At 45.4% G+C, this 18612-nt stretch overlaps 1 protein-coding gene across 1 annotated transcript in view; it reads right to left on the reverse strand.

Moving 5' to 3' along the window:
* Positions 1 to 7191: 7191 nt before the first annotated feature.
* The window catches only part of LOC135385772 (heat shock cognate 71 kDa protein-like), a 39381-nt gene continuing 27960 nt past the window's right edge, over positions 7192 to 18612 (reverse strand). Inside the window, exons 6-7 of the mRNA XM_064615284.1 lie at positions 17615 to 18049; positions 7192 to 7475 (exon numbers count right to left, since the gene is read on the reverse strand). Coding sequence (XP_064471354.1) covers positions 7368 to 7475; positions 17615 to 18049 — 543 coding nt within the window. The 3' untranslated portion in view covers positions 7192 to 7367. The remainder of the gene's footprint in view (positions 7476 to 17614; positions 18050 to 18612) is intronic.

Here is an 18612-nt window from a genome sequence, read left to right on the forward strand (position 1 = left end):
TCATCTGTGCCATCTTATTATCCAACGAGTGATCCTCACTGGAGCCCACAAGTGTGGAGGTGGGAGAGAAAATACAGGGACTAAGGTTTCTTCGCAGGATACGTTGCTAGGCTTATGACACGCAGGAGCTGCATATAATAAACCCGGGATCCCGTCGTCCAGGTCAGGTGAGCACACTTTACAACAACATGGCGAATCAGCAGAGAATGACAATACCGAGTTCGGGCTAGTTTAGTTACTCTAGTGTGTACACTAGTGTGTTACATTGGCAGCGATTGTATCTCATTACGGCCGAAGTCTCATTACGACCGATGTCTCATTACGGCCGAAACTCTCAATACGGCCAATAATCCTTTAATCCTCAAGTGTCTCGTTACGGCCAAAGTCTCAATACGGCCGAAGGCAGTCTTATTACGACTGAACATGTCTCATCACGGCCAAAAGTCAAAATGTGTTTTGTAAGCTGTACTGATATGCAATGTTGCAGCCAGGTATGGATATACATTCAGCAGGGTATAAGCCATGCAGTGAGCCCATTAGGGCCCTTATTATATATATATACATACATACGTATATATACATATTGTGAGACAAGCAGTATGTTATCGTACCACAGCACATTGTGTAATGTGTACACCCACAGGGTAGTGTTGATGTTGCTGTGAAGCACGCTACTATGTAGAGTTAGCTACTTGTGGAGAGCTAGATGAATATTGGCTTTGTTGTGATGATTTTTGTGGTCATCCAACAGTCACTAGCCAAGGAAGAACACCTATCTCAGTCGACGTCAATTTATTTCCATTCGCCCTACAATGGGACAATTCTTGCTACTGGAATGAGTAAGCCTGCAAGAAGCAAAGAGCAACCGTGAATGGGCTACAATATTTAAAAACAGGCATTTGACTCTACATGGCTGGTTTTAATTTGCACAACTTTCATACGTGTTGATGTGTGTCCGTTATTTCATACAAGGCTGACATAAATCTTCATCTAGACAACAAAAATATGACAAGCCTCAAAAGGACCCCAGGTGGTTGAAATTATCCGCAGTCCTACCCTGCGGCACGTGCAACATGTCGCCACACTGCGCAGACAAACCTTTCGTGTAACATCACGGTACCATTACCATTTTTATTATTATTAAACATGTGACTTCCAGGTAAACACAGAGCATGACCATGGAATGGATTTAGTTTCATTAGTTCACTCACTTAATGGAAACATGCGAATATGAAATAGTGATATATTACAATTCATGAAATGATGCATACATGACTTTCCCTTTCTCGTTTCTTTTTTGCACGAATTAACATTCGTGCACTGATTCACAATTTCTCACTTTACAACAGAACCGTATGATACATTTGTAATCGTAACAGCTCACCTCTTCGGTCAGGACTCCCTGGTCAGCAACATCCTATTAGTTATGTTGTTGTTGTTTTTCTTTTTCGGAATCCTTCGTGTAGCCACATAAGATGACTGGAATGGAAAAATAGCTATAAATAACAATGTATTTAAATGACTTCCGCTTGAAATATTTATTCTAATCAGATACGCTTTTGCGCCTAGTATGGTGCACGAAGGTACATAAGCACAACATTTTCAGATGTTCGCCGTAAGCAATTCAAGGAGATCAATTCAAGTACGCCGACTTGGTACTTTTATTTTTGAACAAATATGACAACAGATTTTAACAAAGGAAATATGGCTCACAATGATAAATGCTGCTGTACGGTGATGCATTATCGGTATCTTAACGTCTTAACTTCGAAGAAATCTGTTGTTGCTAAACGCGCAACCAACTACAAACGGCGCAAATCTATACGAACAGATACAGAGCTGCATCTATTACAGGCACTGCGGCTGTTTTGATTCAGTCAAATTACTCGTATGAGAATGCAACTATGTGCGGATAGCACACTGCTATGCCAGACAGTCTACGAAAGCATAACTCACCAGAATTCTTGGTTGACTTGACATTTGTCAACACTGCGCGATATACGTTACGGGACTGTGACGATTCATTCAACTCAATTTTCACCGGAACAACACGCGCTGCTCGAGAGACAACGACGGAAAATAAAGAGCCGCTAAAGTCCTCTAATTTGCACATTACAGCGCCACAATTCGATAGATAAGTACGTCGTAAACTGCAACTGCTCACTCACACAAGAAACAAGATACCCAACGGCGCTAGACACCACCCGAACTTCCGAAGTGAGAGTAGCAAAACAACACGATATCAAAACACTAAAGGGGGGATATATTTATTAGACGAAAGGGAGAAAAAACGGGGGAAAGGTCAGCCAAACGGGATGTCGGCTTGCTATTCCGCAAAGAAAGAAAATAAATGAAAGAATAATAAGATAAATAAAAACAAAAGACAAGAATTAGGAAATAAAGGATAAACTAACAAACGGTGAAAGAAGGATGAGATAGAGATGTCTTTAAAAGAAAAACATGAGGTTAATGCGTTGAGGGTGAGAGTGGGGCACTGAATAATGAGATTGCACGACTGGAGTTCACAGGCTGTTCATAAGACCTGAATCGCTCAAGAAAATCAAAACTGCTTTGGTCGCAGACCGCTGTGTGCGATGTCGTACTGGGCCGAGCGGAGTGGCCAGAGAAAGGTTAGTGCACCGCTGCTCGAGTAGGCGTCGTCTGAGCGTGGCTCGGACCACTAAAGGAAGAGTATTGATCCCCCTCCTTCTATAACATGCGAAACGTGATTAGCGCTGAGATGAACATATATGTCCATGAGGCCAGTAATTTTCACTGATCAAAAGGAGGTTACGTGGGATTGCGTGACGCTTGCGAAATGGGCAGCAATGAAGATGGCGAAACGAAACTTGTGAATCGTGCATTGCACTTCATGGTAGCTGCCAGAAAATCGAAGGAAACTTATGAGACACTGGATTACAGGTATGTTGGCATTTTTTTTTATTCCTGCATATCATTTTACATTACACTGTACGTGGATACATGTGTATGGTGTCTCGCGATGCTGGCGAAGTACTTGCATGGGGAAGTGTGCATGGTTCTAGACTTTTTATTTTTGATCGCGCGATCGGAATATCGGCCCTCTCGCGTTGTGGCTTGCATGTGACCAACAAAGCGCTGTTCCCCTACTAGCGCTTCCTACAAACGACAAAACCAAACATGTGGTAAGGTATATTTTTGATTGCTCATACATAACGAGAAAATGTATCGTTTTCAGGTTGCTGCCACTGCCCCATGTGCCCGCAATTGTCCTGTGTGTATGATTATACTAACGACGTCGCCCACCACGGTGGAAGTGTTTTGCGCACACGTGTTTCAGCATGAGGCCTGCAGGTAACATCTGCTGCTTACCCTTCTGATATGCTGATTCTGAATTTACATATTGTAGCTTAGAGTTATTCCGAATGCCCAGAGTGACACACGCTAATAACATTGTGACATCAGTGCAGTGGCATAAGCACTAATGTAGTGCCCCCCAAAAATGAACGAGGGGGACTCCTCCACCCCATGTAAAGCCTCATAAAACACCTCCTGAAATATCTTTTCTGGTTATGCAACTGCATCATTATGACGTAATTGTCATTGTTGTCCATAATTTCTTGAATATGTCTTGAATATATGAAAAAAAAAAAAACGTCTGGTTGACAACATATGTCTTATGGTCATCATCAAACAAGAGCATATGTCGTTTTTTTTCTTTTTTCAGTAGTTGTTAGTGTTGTTATTGTTTCTCCCCATGCACTTAATGGCACCCTATTGGGGAAAGTAACGCCATTATTTCCCTTTCCTGCCTCGAGTTTAGAGCAACAATGGCGGCCGCGGCATGAGTTGGCATGCGAATAATGGTACCGTGATGTTACACATAAGGTTTGTCTGCCCAGTGTGGCGACATGTTGCACGTGCCGCAAGGTAGGACTGCGGATAATTTAGACCACCTGGGGTTCGGGGGGCTGCCATTAATGCTCCAAGGTCGCGGCGGCAAAGATCAGAGGATGGCGGTACTTTCCCCAATCCAGTAACTTTACATGCACCGCAGGAGCTGTCTCTGTACTCCGATATTCGATCGCACTCAAGTTGTAAAGAAGTGCAGAGTCCAGCTTGCAAGAGAAATCATTGAAGCGGCAGACATAAGAAGATATGGCGCTACATGCATCAGCGAAGCATCAGTCTTTCTAATGAAAAAAAAGAAAAAAAGTGAGATAACTATTATCACGCATTCCTTGTTTTCCTTCTTTTCCTTCTTTTTCAGCCTATTTGACATTTTTGTTTGTCACGGGTTCGAGCGCATGCGTGCTTATGAGGTGTAGGAGGACACTTTCTGCCGTTAAAGTTCAGTTGAGAGTAGGCTCGTTGTGTGTGTGTCTGCTTCCTATCGTCTCGTTTTTGCGCGCTAAATCTTTAGTAATCATGTACCAACTAGCTCAACAGTCCACGTTTTTCACTTTAACATACCTCTTGTTGAGAAGACGCTACCAGCTATACTACGGCCTCCCTTCCTCATAGGCTCAGCGTACGACTTTTAAGAGTCCCATCGACAAGTATACGTTCTCGCGTATCTCAACGGAGGAAAGAAGCAAAAACGAAACCGAAGCCATCGCGAAGTTTCGGTCATTTCGCTAAAAACGTAATTCTCTAAACCGACTTTCGCTAAAACGTAACGCGTCGTCATTTTCCCTAAAACGATATTATCTAAAAGGAGGCTCGCTAAACGGATGGGCTCCGGGTCCGAACTGCTTCTGAAGCCGCGTGCTACCTATGGCAACATGGACGAAACACTTGCAGTAAATTGCTTTCGGAGGTGGAACTCAATCCGCACGACAATCTATCGCTCTCGGCCAAGAGCTTTACACCGCTTCGTCTTTTTGTAAGTTGTGGTAGGGAAAACTTGAATGCTCACATTAATTGCTCTAACAGCAGGCAGCGTAGCACCGTCGCATTTTCGACAACTTCGCTTGGGCGTATCATATATCGCTGCAGCTCATAAAAGGCAAGGTCAGGGCAAAAAAGCGCGCTTTCCAAAGGATGTCGCGCCCAAGAAATGTCCACAACGGCCAAGTGGATATCAGAAGAGAATGTTTATTGTTTCCGTCTTTAGCAATAACAGCTGTTTTCCAATGCACAGGGAACGAAACGAAAGAAGTCAAGCCAAGACAGTTAAAACTTATAGCAGTGACGTCAGTGCACACTTTTGCGCAGGGGTGGCCGACCGTTCAGACGGGATAATGGTGAAACTAAAAAATAAAAAAAATTCTAAGGAACTACAAATAATTCAGTTAGAATATTTCACACAGAAATTTAGTGTTCCCTATTGGACACACAGCGTGAGTATAGTTCAGCTCTGTGTCAAAAATTCGGCGTGGCTGAGCTTTAACGTACAATACGTTCTTATACTTGCCTCTTCGGGTTTCGGCGTAGACGTGCGCCGTTTGCACCAGCATAATACAGACTGGAAAACTCTTAACGCATGCCACATTTGGCCACCTGCTGGCCGTAGGGTCACGAGATTTGGTATATCTCTCGGCTCTTGTAAACGAGATTTGGCATGAAGAGGGTCACAACCATAGGAATGTTCTCAAACCACAGACAACTTTTTCCTGTATTACATAGTAACATTACATAGCCCCCCCCCCCCCCCATGGGTGCGCTACAATACGACAACTCCTACTGACACTATTGAGGACTTCTCGTTGAGACATGCTACCGAACCAGCTCTAGCTTGTTCCTACCGAGAAGACCCGATGAGGGTAGGCACGCTCTTTTTCCATTATTCGTTACAATACCGTTGCAACAATATCACACTGAACTTGACTAACACAATATCATTTGCATTCCAACGCACAAACAATTCACCCAGCCAAGACTGTATAACCACAAGTCACTGTATATTCTGAAGTCATTGAAGCTTCGCCGCCTTTTAGGGTGACAATACAATATTAATAGGGCCCGTCATCTAATATTGCGTCAACGGCGGTGGAAATGACTTTGTTATGGCTGTAATGCCATTTATTCAACGGCGTGGAAAGGACATTGTTATGGCTATAATGCCCTATATCCGTGTACTTATTGTAGTACACTTAGCAACGGGTCGAGCCAGAAACGCCACCGGAGAATGCTCTCGGGGAATCTCTCCACACATTACCGTATATGTATAGCGAAACACGTTTATATATTGACCACTTTAGTAAATCGCGTCCCTTATGGAGGGTACACACAGCACAAAATCCACATCGTCTGCTTGGACAGTGTACGACGCCCGTTGTTTTAATTCCGACTAAATAAATCTGTGGTTTGAAGGCATATCGTCACCACTGCACTGCATGTTTCCAACGTTATTACGTCTCACCTTCGTCCATCTTAGCTCCTATCTGAGCTTCGAAGCATATTCTTCTTCTGTAGAGCATGGATGGATGCACATGTTCAAAGCTTTCGCTTGAGATAAGTCAGAGATATCATTCAATAACGCCTGCCGGGTGATATTTCTTTTTAAGCGAAAAATGCGTCATTTACGTGGAATGTGCTTCGCTGGATGTGTCTGGACTTGGGAAAGGAAAATCAACTTGAACTTCCTGAAGTGAAAAAACTTAAACATACTTCCATTATGATAATTGCCACCTTAATGTGAAATACCGAACAGTCGAGAGTAATATGATCAGCCCGGTGCTCTCGGCCATTAGCGCAAGCGGAATTGATGTTAAACATACACGTGCTATCGGTCCGGTGTTGCGAACAAACGATGCTGAACAGATCTGACATTTCTTATATATTCACGGGTAATACAACAGTAAGGCACTTCAAGACCGGAAAACCGGTTTCACAGATGTTTTTCTTTTTATTGTATTTCCTCTTTTTTTTTCTTTCTTTTGGCTTGGGGGTTGCGCAGGCCGCCATTTCTGCACTACTGCTATACACCGAATCGAACAAAACGTTTCGTGAAATTTGTGTTTTGTAGAAGTGTCAGCCACATAAACGATAAGAAAGGCGCAAATTCTACAGAAAAAAAAAAAAAGAAGAAATACAATAAAAAGAAAAACATCTGTGAAACCGGTTTTCCGGTCTTGAAGTGCCTTACTGTTGTATTACCCGTGAATATATAAGAAATGTCAGATCTCTTCAGCATCGTTTGTTCGCAACACCGGGCCGATAGCACGTGCATTCGGAACGAACACCCTGAGAACGCCGAGCGGTACCCCAGCGGATGCAAGAAACATTTATTCGTAATCAACAATGCTGTGTTTACTAGCACCAGACTGCAGGCTCGGCTTCTTATCGACGGGTTAGCTGTATGTCCGTATGTTGTACATATCCGCCGTGCTTTGTCCAGTGTTCTCATGCAACATATTTTGTAACAGGCCGCGTTTTGTATTGCTCTAGGATATGCTTCCACCTTGCTGAGCAGCGTAGATTCGAACAGCTATGGGCTCCCATATATCTTCCAGTGACTTCTTTTGGGCTTCGAAGTCTTCCTTCGAAGCTTTCTGCATAAATGAAGTTAGTATACTTTAGTGCATTTGAATGAGTCAACATTTATACGACAGTATATATATATTTATACCGAGTAGGGGTGCTATCTAGACTACCGCGGCTATCACCCGCTTCAGTAAGCCTTCGCCTTCAGAAATTCAAAAAATAAAAACACCACACTGATTCGTCCGCTTGGTTTTCCCCACCTGAGTTTATTTTACCGTGAAGTATCAGCCACCGTCAACAAGTACTTCACGAAAAACCCAATGAGCACCAGCGCCAGTGGCTAAACCTTGAGCCTCATGATCACAGGCCAGGGATGCTACACACCACGTTTTCATGGCCTTCACGTGAATTGGGGAGCCTCAAGTCGGGACGGACAGGTCATTCACTCCTTTCCACTTGCTCTTACATGTTTTTCTCACTCATTCTCACATTCACAGGCAGACCGTGCTTGAAAGTGCATGGAAGGCACACCTCGGGTATACATACATGTAAGCCGGAGTCACACTGGTTATACATGTGCTCCAAACATGTATGACAACATGTCTTCAAACATGTATGGACCATGTATAGTGCTCGGTCACACTGGTTATACAATTCTTGTTTGACAACATCTTTTGGTCCAAACGCGTGTTTGATTATACATAGTCTCGAACATATGTTGTTCAAACATCGGTCACACAGGTTATACAACTTGACTGGAGGAACAGTGGGAGTGGCTTAAACCGTGAAGTATGGTACACGTCAGTGTCACAGTAACCAACCGAGGAGTTTATATAGCTTCCATTCGCGGACATCGCTATTCAAAATGTACGAAGACGACGAAGACGGGGCTGCACTTGCTGATTTTCGATTGTTTCATGCTCCATGTGCGCAGGCAAAGAGGTCGCCATTTTGAACGTACGTGCAACACAATGTCGCGAACACTGACTTACAACTTACTCGTGTAAAATAACACGCGCATCACGATGCTGTTGACACTGACTCGTGCGAACGAAAACTGTCGTGGCAAATACGCCCCAACTTGTCCATCACGGTTTTCCGGCAGTGCCCAAATACATCGTCGTGTGTTTGACAACATGTTGTCAAACATATAGTCAAAGCGCTTGCTTGTATGACGGCACGGCCACACTGGTTACACACACGTGTTTTAAAACATGTTTTATCGGTGTATAAACAGTGTGACCAGCACTGTATGATCATACATGTTTAAGGGACGTTTGTTATACACGTTCGTCATACATGTATGACGGGATGTTCGTGTATAATGTATAACCAGTGTGACTCCGGCCTAAGGGTGTATTTATTTTTTAGCCTTTTTCAGAATCCTTATAAAAAAGCTATGAGAGCAGCATAAATCTCGTTTTTGCAGTTGAGTTCTACGGCCAGGCGGACATCCTCTGGAAGAGAGTATGTACCTACAAGATGACTGATTACATGAAGTTCACTAATTAACTCTTTAATTAGGAATTTCGGGCAAAAGCGAAATAGCAGACTGAGAGTGACAGTGCTGTGTTTGTCCGTCCTTTGTCATTTTCGTTGTCCCCTCGCACTGGAGTTTTTTTTATCGCTTTTAGACTGAGAGGCTATCATCGTTGAACGCCATTCCATGTTTAAAAGATCCTGAAACACGCACGTGCGTTAAAGTATGCATCCCCGAATTTTGGTATGCAAATGAGCCGAAACCGAAAAATCGCGCCTTGAGCAACACTACCTAGATAACACAAGGCCTCTCCATGCTTCCCTCCCCCAGCGTGTGACGTAACGTTAGTTGCCCGAGCCTGATCCCGAGTCCGATGGCCCGATGCATGCTGATGCAAGCGTTGTGCAACTTGCCGGTCATCTCTCCATGCTTCTAGTGTCTGTTTCGTCAGATTTTGGCCTGTGCGTCGCGTACTGCATTGTCAGGTTTCTCGAGGGACAGGTACGTATGCTTTTGGAACGCTCTATGTGGAGATAGGCAGTGTCCGTTAACTGAAACGATATTGGTGAGTCAGTTCCACATGGGCCGGTGCTGCGTTCCTCGCTGTCGAGGCAACGACGACGGGGGCCCAATAGTGCATGTGTTCTCGTTCCCAAAGGATGAAGCTCTCAAGGTATCATAGCTGAAGGCGATTCCACGCGCATATTTTAAACCGAGCATTCATTCCAAGGTATGTAAGTAAACTTGAAGCCAGTGCCGAGGAAATGCGCTGTGGGATCTTGCTTACACGTTGATTGTAATGCGGTCGTCCTCATTCTCTCGCAGGTTTGCGAACTGCATTTTCAGTAATCAGAATTGTCGCGAAACTCACGCACAGCGATGGGGCCACTGGGAAGACGACTGAAATCGAAAGCGATCGACTACGATTGATGCCAGGTGCTGTGCCTTCAGTTTATTCAAACTGCCCGGCCTACATGTCATCTACGCGTGCTCGTCGCGAATCAACGAATTCCAAATGCGCCAGGATGAAGAACACGACCCTTCAGAAAGCCTTAGAAAATTCCCTAGGAACCGGACGAGTAGAAGTGATGAAGAATTCAGTGTCTTCTATGACGACTTAAAAAGCAAGTTAGGAGGCATCTACACCACCAATTTTGGACAATGAGTGTGACCAAGAAGTGTGTGATGTTTCTCCGCATTGAAAGCAACCCATCATCGCACTTAATGTTTTTTGTAACCATTTAAGTGTTCGAAGGAGTAATGTAGTATTTTCAACGTTCGGATAAATATATAGGGCTTCATTTATCAGTTGGCCTTGTTCCCGAGTTGATGCTAAATTCCATTACGTTCGTTAAAACATCGCTTTCAACAATAAGAGCGTGACGTCGCTTGCTTAGGCACGCTCTGGCGACTGTCCAAGTATCAGAGGGAAGCAGCGGAGGGACAACTAGCGTAAGGTCACGGCGTGCATGATGAGGCCTTGTGGTATCTAGGTGATGTTGGGCCTGAGGAGCGCGTCACCCTCGCCGCCGGAGGCTTATCTGGGCCGGAAAGCGGTTTATCTGGCCAGCTGAGCGGCACCTACTTCAATCATCTCCATCATGCACTTCAAATCACGTGGCCCTCTGATGTGAAATGTACGCTGTACTCCCCGCGTTCCCGGCCGTTGCGGTTTCAGTTTCGGCTCATTTGCATATCAAAATCCGGTAATGGATATTATAAAGCACGTGCGTGTTTCAGGATTTCTTAAACGTGAAATGGCTTGCAACTAGGCAGGCATGGGCTGTATCGAAGATACATGTACCTTCGATACTATCTTTCGATACATTTTGTGTATCGGTATTAGGTAGCCAAAAGTGAGAGTATTAGAGTATCGGCATCGAAAACACATTTTTAGTGTATCGTGTATTTGAACGATACCCGATACTAAAAAAAGACGCAAATATTGAGGTTGTTGTGAGACTTAGGGTCGGCGGCGCTCGCCCAGGCGGTAGTTACAAGCCAGGCCGCAGCGGCGTAGGCATGCGGACCATCGCTCGCAGCTTATGTTCGCTCGCGCTCTCCATCGTCAAGGTCGCCGGGAGAGGAGGCCCTGGGCCGTGCTCTGGGACGCGCTCGCGGGCGCGCGCGGCTTCTAGTTGGTTCCAGAAAAATCTCTTCCGCCTCTTTCTACAGTGTTGCCAATTTAGCGGATTTCCCGCTTGATCTGCCAGATTCAGTCGCGTCTGACGGGTCAAATTTTTGATTTGGCGGCTAGCGGGCATTCTGGCGGTGCCCTGCCGAAATTTGGCGGATCCCAGTGGAATCGGCGGGATTCTGGCTGATTCTAGCCGAAGAATAATTGTCTCGCTCGCTCCCCTCACTGGAACTACAGACACAAACCGAAACAAACCCAAAAGTGTGCTGCAGTACTACTTGACGCAATAATTTCAACTGTACGAAGCACACCAAACACGGAGAGAGCGAAAAGCGCAATAAATATCATTCCACTTGTGAATTTATGCAAACCGTTGCTTTCGGCAGGGAAAGTCAACATAGAGAAGAATTCGTCATTTTGTCGTGCCAATATAGGCATATTCAACAGCTTCGTTGCGATGCGGACCATGAACCGACAATCTGAATTTGTCTGTTCCCTCGGGGCACTGACTTGCCTTTTCCAATTGAGCAAGTTGTACGGACTCTCAAGCATGAGGTGGTTCCCCACGTCGACCGCTGTTGCGTTTTCGATGCAAAGTTCCGGTTCGACACCCAAAAATTCCGTAAGGTGTGGCTCAAGGACCCACTGTTGAACTCATGCCTACGATGCAGAACACGAGCAGACGGTTCTGAGGCGGCTGAGTGCAGGTATTGTGGATGCGGTTTAGGCTTTAAATATTCAGATTTGAAGGCGCATGACAGCAGTACGAAGCACATAGCTGCAGTGGGGCAGATATCGTCAGGTCAACAGACTGTCAAATTTGCCCTCCAAAAAGGTGGACCCAGCAGATGATGCGGAAAGCAGAACAGCTCTTTTTGTCACCTAGCACACATCAATGCTTAAGGCTGACCGCGTAAATGGGATTTCCAAGAAGTGTTATGCCGAGAGTGCTGCAGCAAAGCACTACAAGATGTACTGGTCCAAACGTTCGGCAGTGCTGAAAAATGTGCTTTAACCCCACTTCAGTGATGACCTTGCGCAAGATATTGGCGAGTCGTTCTACAGTTTGGTCATAGACGAGTCCACTGACATTAGTGCGGCCAAGATCTTCTCTGTATCTATCATATACTACAGCCAAAGGACTTCAAGGATCGTTACGACGTTCCTTGGGCTATCTGTTATGAATAAATGCGACGCTGCCAGTATCCTGCCAGCTATAGATTGCCTGCTGAGAAAGTACAACCTAGCAAAGGGCATGATGACGGGACTCAGTACAGACTGCGCAAGTGTGATGGTTGGGATAAATAGCGGAGTGTACCAAAGGCTCAAGGAAGAGGTTCCCGCTCTTATTGTTATCCGCTGTGTCTGCCACTCACTACAGCTATCCATTTGTGCGGCGCCGGATGCGCTCCCTAGGAACCATGAGTACCTATTGAGCGAAACGTACAACTAGTTCTCCCGGTCTTCTGGGAGGCAGATCGCCTACAAGGAATTGTACGCGTACTTGTGAATGACCGCAAAGAGCCACTAAAGATTGTGCAGTCATGTGCAACGAGGTGGATATCAATCGAAAGCGCCGTGGTCAGAATAATGGACCAGTGGCTGGAGCTGACGACGTACTGTTCGTGAGGCACACGAATAAGTGCTATGCTGCAGAGGTGTTGCACGCGATGTACAAGGATGGTATGAAAATAGCGTACTTTTCGTTTTTGCGGCCTATCCTCGGAGAAGTCCAGAATGTAAACAAAGCGTTTGAGGCAAATGATGCAAACCAAACGAAGCTCCTGAATGATCTAACGCTTCTGCTTCCTTGCCCACTTCCCTCGTCAAAAAGGTGCTTCCCCGAACAGCCAAACTGTGCCCCCTTACTTCGACACTGGAAGGGAACCTGGACCCTAGACCGTATCTGGGTTTTCTATTTGAGAAACAGATGGCAGAAATGAAAGAACGTGGCATGTCCTTACAAGAAGAGTCCAACATCAGAACACGCTGTATCAAATTTGTTCTCGCCCTGGTAGTGCAAATCAGACAACGTGTTCCTGGTAACATCGAAGTGCTGCGCAAGGTATCAACGCTGTCTGTCGAGAAATCCCTGAGTGCCCTGAGGGAACCGCTTGCACCACTCCTGGAGGCTCTGAATGTGGATGCAGCTGGAATTGAGAAGATCGAGACCGAGTGGAGAAACATCACATTGCAGAATTAGTTAAGAACGAACTTCGGAACAAACTGAAACCTGACATGGTCGAAGAGCTTTTGACAATTCGTTCAGGTCTGAGGCGTCATGGGAAAAGTTGCTTTGACTACGATGTTCCTCCTGCTGTGATGAAAAACAATGGAACCACAGCCAATTACATGTCTTCTGAGGAGCCCATACCGTCGTCGTCATTCCAGATCGGCAGTGCCCCTTTTCTGATTGGGAAGAGGAGGCTTTTTGGGAAGCTTTCGAACAAGAAGCATTGTACAGTACATCCTGTTATCCAGTCTACCTGTCCCGACGGAAACATTTCAGTTACGAGTTACCGATGTCCCCCTGCTCAGTGCGCAAGAGCACGTCCACTTAACTTGAAGTGTGGATTCCACGTCTGTCATGCCGAAAAATAGCTGCCGGCTTAGCTTGAGCACTGTAACCCGTTCTACAGCTCCAATTCACAACGGCCAACTAAGAAAATCAAGTAGCAGCTATGGCTGACGAACTCCGGTGTGCCATCTTGGATGGAAAATATTTTACTGTCACGTCGTCTGATGGATACCGAGTCAAGGCCATGTGTTGGTTTTATAAGACGACGATCAGCGGTGCCTACTCCTCGACTTCGAATTTCAAGCTTCATCTAAAGGTATGCGTAAACTTTCGCAGTTTTGGTATTTGTAAGCTCTTAAGGTCTGAGATTTCAGCCGTCACTTATGGGATGGAACTAGGCGCTGGACTTTTCGGTTTAAACTAACAAACAAAAAAACGATAAAATTACATCAAATTAGGATTCCGTTCTTGCCAAAAAATCGTTTTCCGTTTAGAAAAAAAAAAACTAAACTCGCTTTCTGAAATAAACGCCGACAAAACTGCGACGAGTTTTCAAAAATAAAAACCGAAAAGTCCAACTCGTAGATATAACTATGTGTCTAGATATCTCACTGTTTTCTTATGCATCTCAACGGTACAGTTTGCTTCTGGATAAGAAATACCTGTTTTCTGATAAATATTCGGCCAGATGCGCTTTTGCGAACGACCATGTAAACAAGGGCATCATTTTATTTCAGCGTGTACATCCCCAGGAGCTGAAAAACTTCGAAGTGTACAGAGAAGGGTGCAAAAAAAAAAAAAAAAACAGCCGCAAGCAGGAAAGCTGACACCCCCGCCGACAAAATGCACCAAACAAAACTGGTTTACTCTCCTCCTCCTTCGGAGAACTGCTGCCAACTCTGCTGACAGTAAAATCAAAGCTTATGATGCTGAGGTAGGCCTCGTGTACTGCAAGCCATTTTTGGGTGCAATTACGGATGGATTTACCCGCAGGTTCGTCCATCTTTTGCAGATGAAACCCAGTGCAAAGGAAGCAACGGTTGCTGCTGTTCTTCAGCCCTATTTTAAGTGGCGGTGTTTGCCAGCAGAAATGGAAGACTTCCGCCGGCATGCACAGGAGCTTACAGAACAAGCTGTTGTTGACTTCATCAGCACGACTAAGCCCACGCATTCTTCCACACATGGGTCAGTGGGGTCACCAGCGCCGGCAGCGTCAAATGCATCAGCAGACGCATTCTTTTCATTTGGAGAGACAAGCACTACTACCAGCAGTAGTTCTCAAGAGGCGCTAGTGAAACGGTTTTTTAACTACCTCCAGGATCCTTGAGTCGACGCGGCTATGCTTCACTCTTATCCGTTGATAAAAGGCGCTTCCATAAAATACAACACTGCGACGTGCTCGTCTGCTCCTGTAGAGAGGCTTTTCGCGTTTGCCTCGCTTATAGCACGCGCACATCGCGGGGCTCTTTCGGACCAGCGACAGATATGTTTTGCCGAATAAAAACGTTCAACCCTTTTGCTTCTTGTTTTCCTTCTAGCTTTTAACGAAGAATGTTCAACTTCAAACGTCTATTATCGCACTGCTGGCAAAATAGCTGTTCGGTTCCCCAAGCGCACGGGGCTTGCACCTTTTAGCACAGAGCAAAGTCAGAGACTACCGGGTAAGTACTGTAGTACCAAACGAAAAGCAGCAGAAAAACGTTTCAGGTTTATTCGTATGAAGAACATTATCTTAAAGAATTGTTTTTTGCTAGGCTGCTTATGGAAGCGGTCGTTTCAACGTACCCATGGCTTCAGTCCAACGTAAAGTTCTAACAAGGATAGCTGCTCAGACAGTGCAGCTTCCTTACGGCTTAAATCCGTGCCGTCGGATATGTTTAAGCCCTTTCAGAAAGAGTGCGCTATAAAAATACACTAAAGGTTCCAGAAATAACGGAGAAATTTTTTTACTTTCCTAATCATATTACCAGCTTTATTATATTGGGATTTCAGTGATGTAAACTTCGCTAATCATGGCACAAGCTTTATTATATTCGGGATTTCAGTGATGTATCGAAGTATCGACGATACAGTATCGAGTATCTGTATCGAAAATCAATTTCGGTTCTGTATCTTGTATCGGTATCGGAAATACAACTTTTTGAGGGTATCGAGCATCGGTATCGAAGGTACCGATACTCCACGTGCAGAGCGTGCACTTTTCCTGAACTGCAGGAAAGAGGCTATCCTGTAACTGGATAGCTGGAGATATCCTGTAACTGGATAGTCTCTGAATCTGCTTTTGCTCGATATCCCCCAATTTAAAAGTTAATTAACGAATTTTAGGTAATTAGTTATCTTATAATTGCACACTTTCTTCGAGAAGACGTCTGCATGGGCGCAGAACACAACTGCAAAAACGAGATTTATGCTGCTCTCATAGATTTTTTTACAAAAATTATACAAAGGATACCTATGCATCTATACATCTACGGCGAGATATTAACATACTACGTTCAGGAACGGCCATAAAATATATTTGCTTCGGGAAGCGCACATTTCCTGGGAACATGAGTTTACATGAGTGCGCGCAGCGGCGGCTCTCCCAGCTCCTTTCTGGCGTGTTGTGTCCACGACCTACTAGATTATAACGACCTTGTCTTAGGCACCCGTTCCCAGCGCCGCATTTAAAAACTAGCGGTGGCGCTACTCATCGGCCCGATTATTGCTTCCTCAACTTCTGCAATACTTTGTACTTCAGCTTACCTTAGTATTTACAGTTGATAATTATCATCATTCTACGCGTTTTCATAGCAGCTGTTGCTGTGGTCTGCTACGGTAGTCGTACGTCCGCTTCTCCGCGTTCAAAATTCAAATTTCCATTGTCCAACCACGATGTAGGTCTCGCGGGCCGATGAGTAGCGCCACTAGCGTATCGTGCGAACGGGCTCCTCATAGGGGTTGCCGATTATGGCATGGTCGTTATAATCTAGTAGGTCCTGGTTCTGTCTTGAGGTCAATCGGGCACTTTTATTGGCTGCCAAGAATCATCTGCTACGGTCATAGTAATCTATGGCTATGATCGACTGCTCTGCTTCAGACGCGGGACACGCCGCGCCATAGTCAGCCGCAAAAAGAAAGAAAAAGAACTGTGCGCGCTTCACTATACTGGGCAGGTGACGCGTCGTTGGAGACTGCTATAGCCCAGCGGAGGAACTTCTCTCACCCGCGACATTGAAAGATCTTTTTTCGAACCCTTCCGTGGTCCTTTAAAAGGGCACTAAACGGCCCCCAGAACGTTATTCACTTGTCATGCTCCATGAGAGAACGTGGCTCACATCATCCAAATATGCATATATTTTAGTTCTAGCGTATTTAAGCATACGCGATTTAAAAAGCAAAATACGCGCCGCGACCTTACTACTCCTTAGAAGGGCTACGTCACAATGTAGCCTCGTGCAGCGACGCCATATTCCGCGCATCGGAGATTGAGGACATTTCGGACTCGTAGGCCGATGACAGGCCCCGCTAAAACAAGCTTCGGCGCGTGTTGAGTACCGGTTGCTGGGACAGAGTGGTGACTTCTCGCAGCAAAACAGCGTTGAAAAAATAATGCGCACATGAAATGGAACATTGCTGACAATTTCGTACGGTTTGAACATGCGATCTTGAGATTTTTTGAGTGGAATGGGATGTTTAGAATTTCCCTAACTTCCCGATGCTGCAAAAAAAAAATGTATAAGCGTCCTGTATTCTGACTGGTTGATGGAGTGTGACGTCAAAATGACGTGAGACTGTTGTCAGCAAGAGCACGAAATAGAGTAGTGAATATTGTGCCGGTTTGGTGGCATTAGATACTTTCTTCGACCAATAATTTTCGCAAGACGTTTACCGTATGCAGTACCAAAAATGTTCAACATGTATACCTGTTTAATGCCCCTTTAACGTCCCCTTAACGTACTCTGTGGAAGATGGCGCATTTCAGTAGTGCGCACCATCCCCAGCCACGGCAACGGTCCGTTGGCATTATGGGCGTGGTTTACAACTTCAAGGCCTGCTTGTGTGAGTAAGGAAGGATCTCATGAATACTTGCCGTGTTCATGTCCAGCCAATTTTCGATGTCGTCTGTCTTTTTGGTGACCATTTCAACCTCCTCGGGCTTGATGCCCGCTTTGACAGTGGGATCTTCAGTGACCTTCTGGCGGACATGGAAGACGTAGCTCTCCAGCGAGTTTCGCGCTGCAATGCGGTTCCGCTCCGTTAAGTCCTGATCTTTGTACTGTTCGCTGTCCTTGATCATCTTTTCAATCTGCTCCTTCGTGAGACGGCCCTTGTCGTTTGTAATGGTGATTTTCTTTGATCTCCCCACACTCTTCTCCACTGCGGACACACTTAGGATACCGTTAGCATCAATGTCGAAGGTCACCTCGATCTGTGGAACACCACGAGGAGCCGACGGAATACCCTTCAGGGCGAACTTGCCCAGGAGGTTGTTGTCCTTCGTTAACGCACGCTCGCCTTCGTAAACCTGAGCACAATGGGGGTTTTAAGCAATGGAGGTTGAAATAGGGGTCAAAATCGTGTAGAAGTGTGTGTATATCATAAACAATGGAAATTTGGGGAAGTCAATGACCCATAACTAAACCAACCGAAGAGTTTGTACAGGAGACTGTCTTGTCCACGTCTGTCTCCTGTATGCACCCTTCGGTTTCCACATACGCGCCCATTTCCACATACGCGTCATCCCTAGTAGCGGAATGTAATTTTTTGTCCCAGTAATCATGGCGACGCAGATACAGACTGCCAGGTGTAGTGGTAGAGTGACATAGGAAGACATGCAGAAAGAGTGATGGTAGCAGCAGGCATTACTAGTATGAAGCGTCGTCAAGACTTAGCCTAACACTTGCACGTAAACGTGAAAACCAAGAAAGATGATTCCCCCCGCCTCCAATTAACATGGCAGCCGCATGCGTGTCTCTACACTCTAGTCTAAATACCGCCGAGAATGCTGCCGCTGTGTTTAGCTTAGAAGGTGTGCTGTATGTTACCAACCTCACCAGGCTTAGAACTACGTGATCGTTCTCGCCAATT

Source organism: Ornithodoros turicata, chromosome 2 (genome assembly GCF_037126465.1).
Source record: "Ornithodoros turicata isolate Travis chromosome 2, ASM3712646v1, whole genome shotgun sequence".
In the NCBI taxonomy this organism is placed as follows: Eukaryota; Metazoa; Arthropoda; class Arachnida; order Ixodida; family Argasidae; genus Ornithodoros; species Ornithodoros turicata.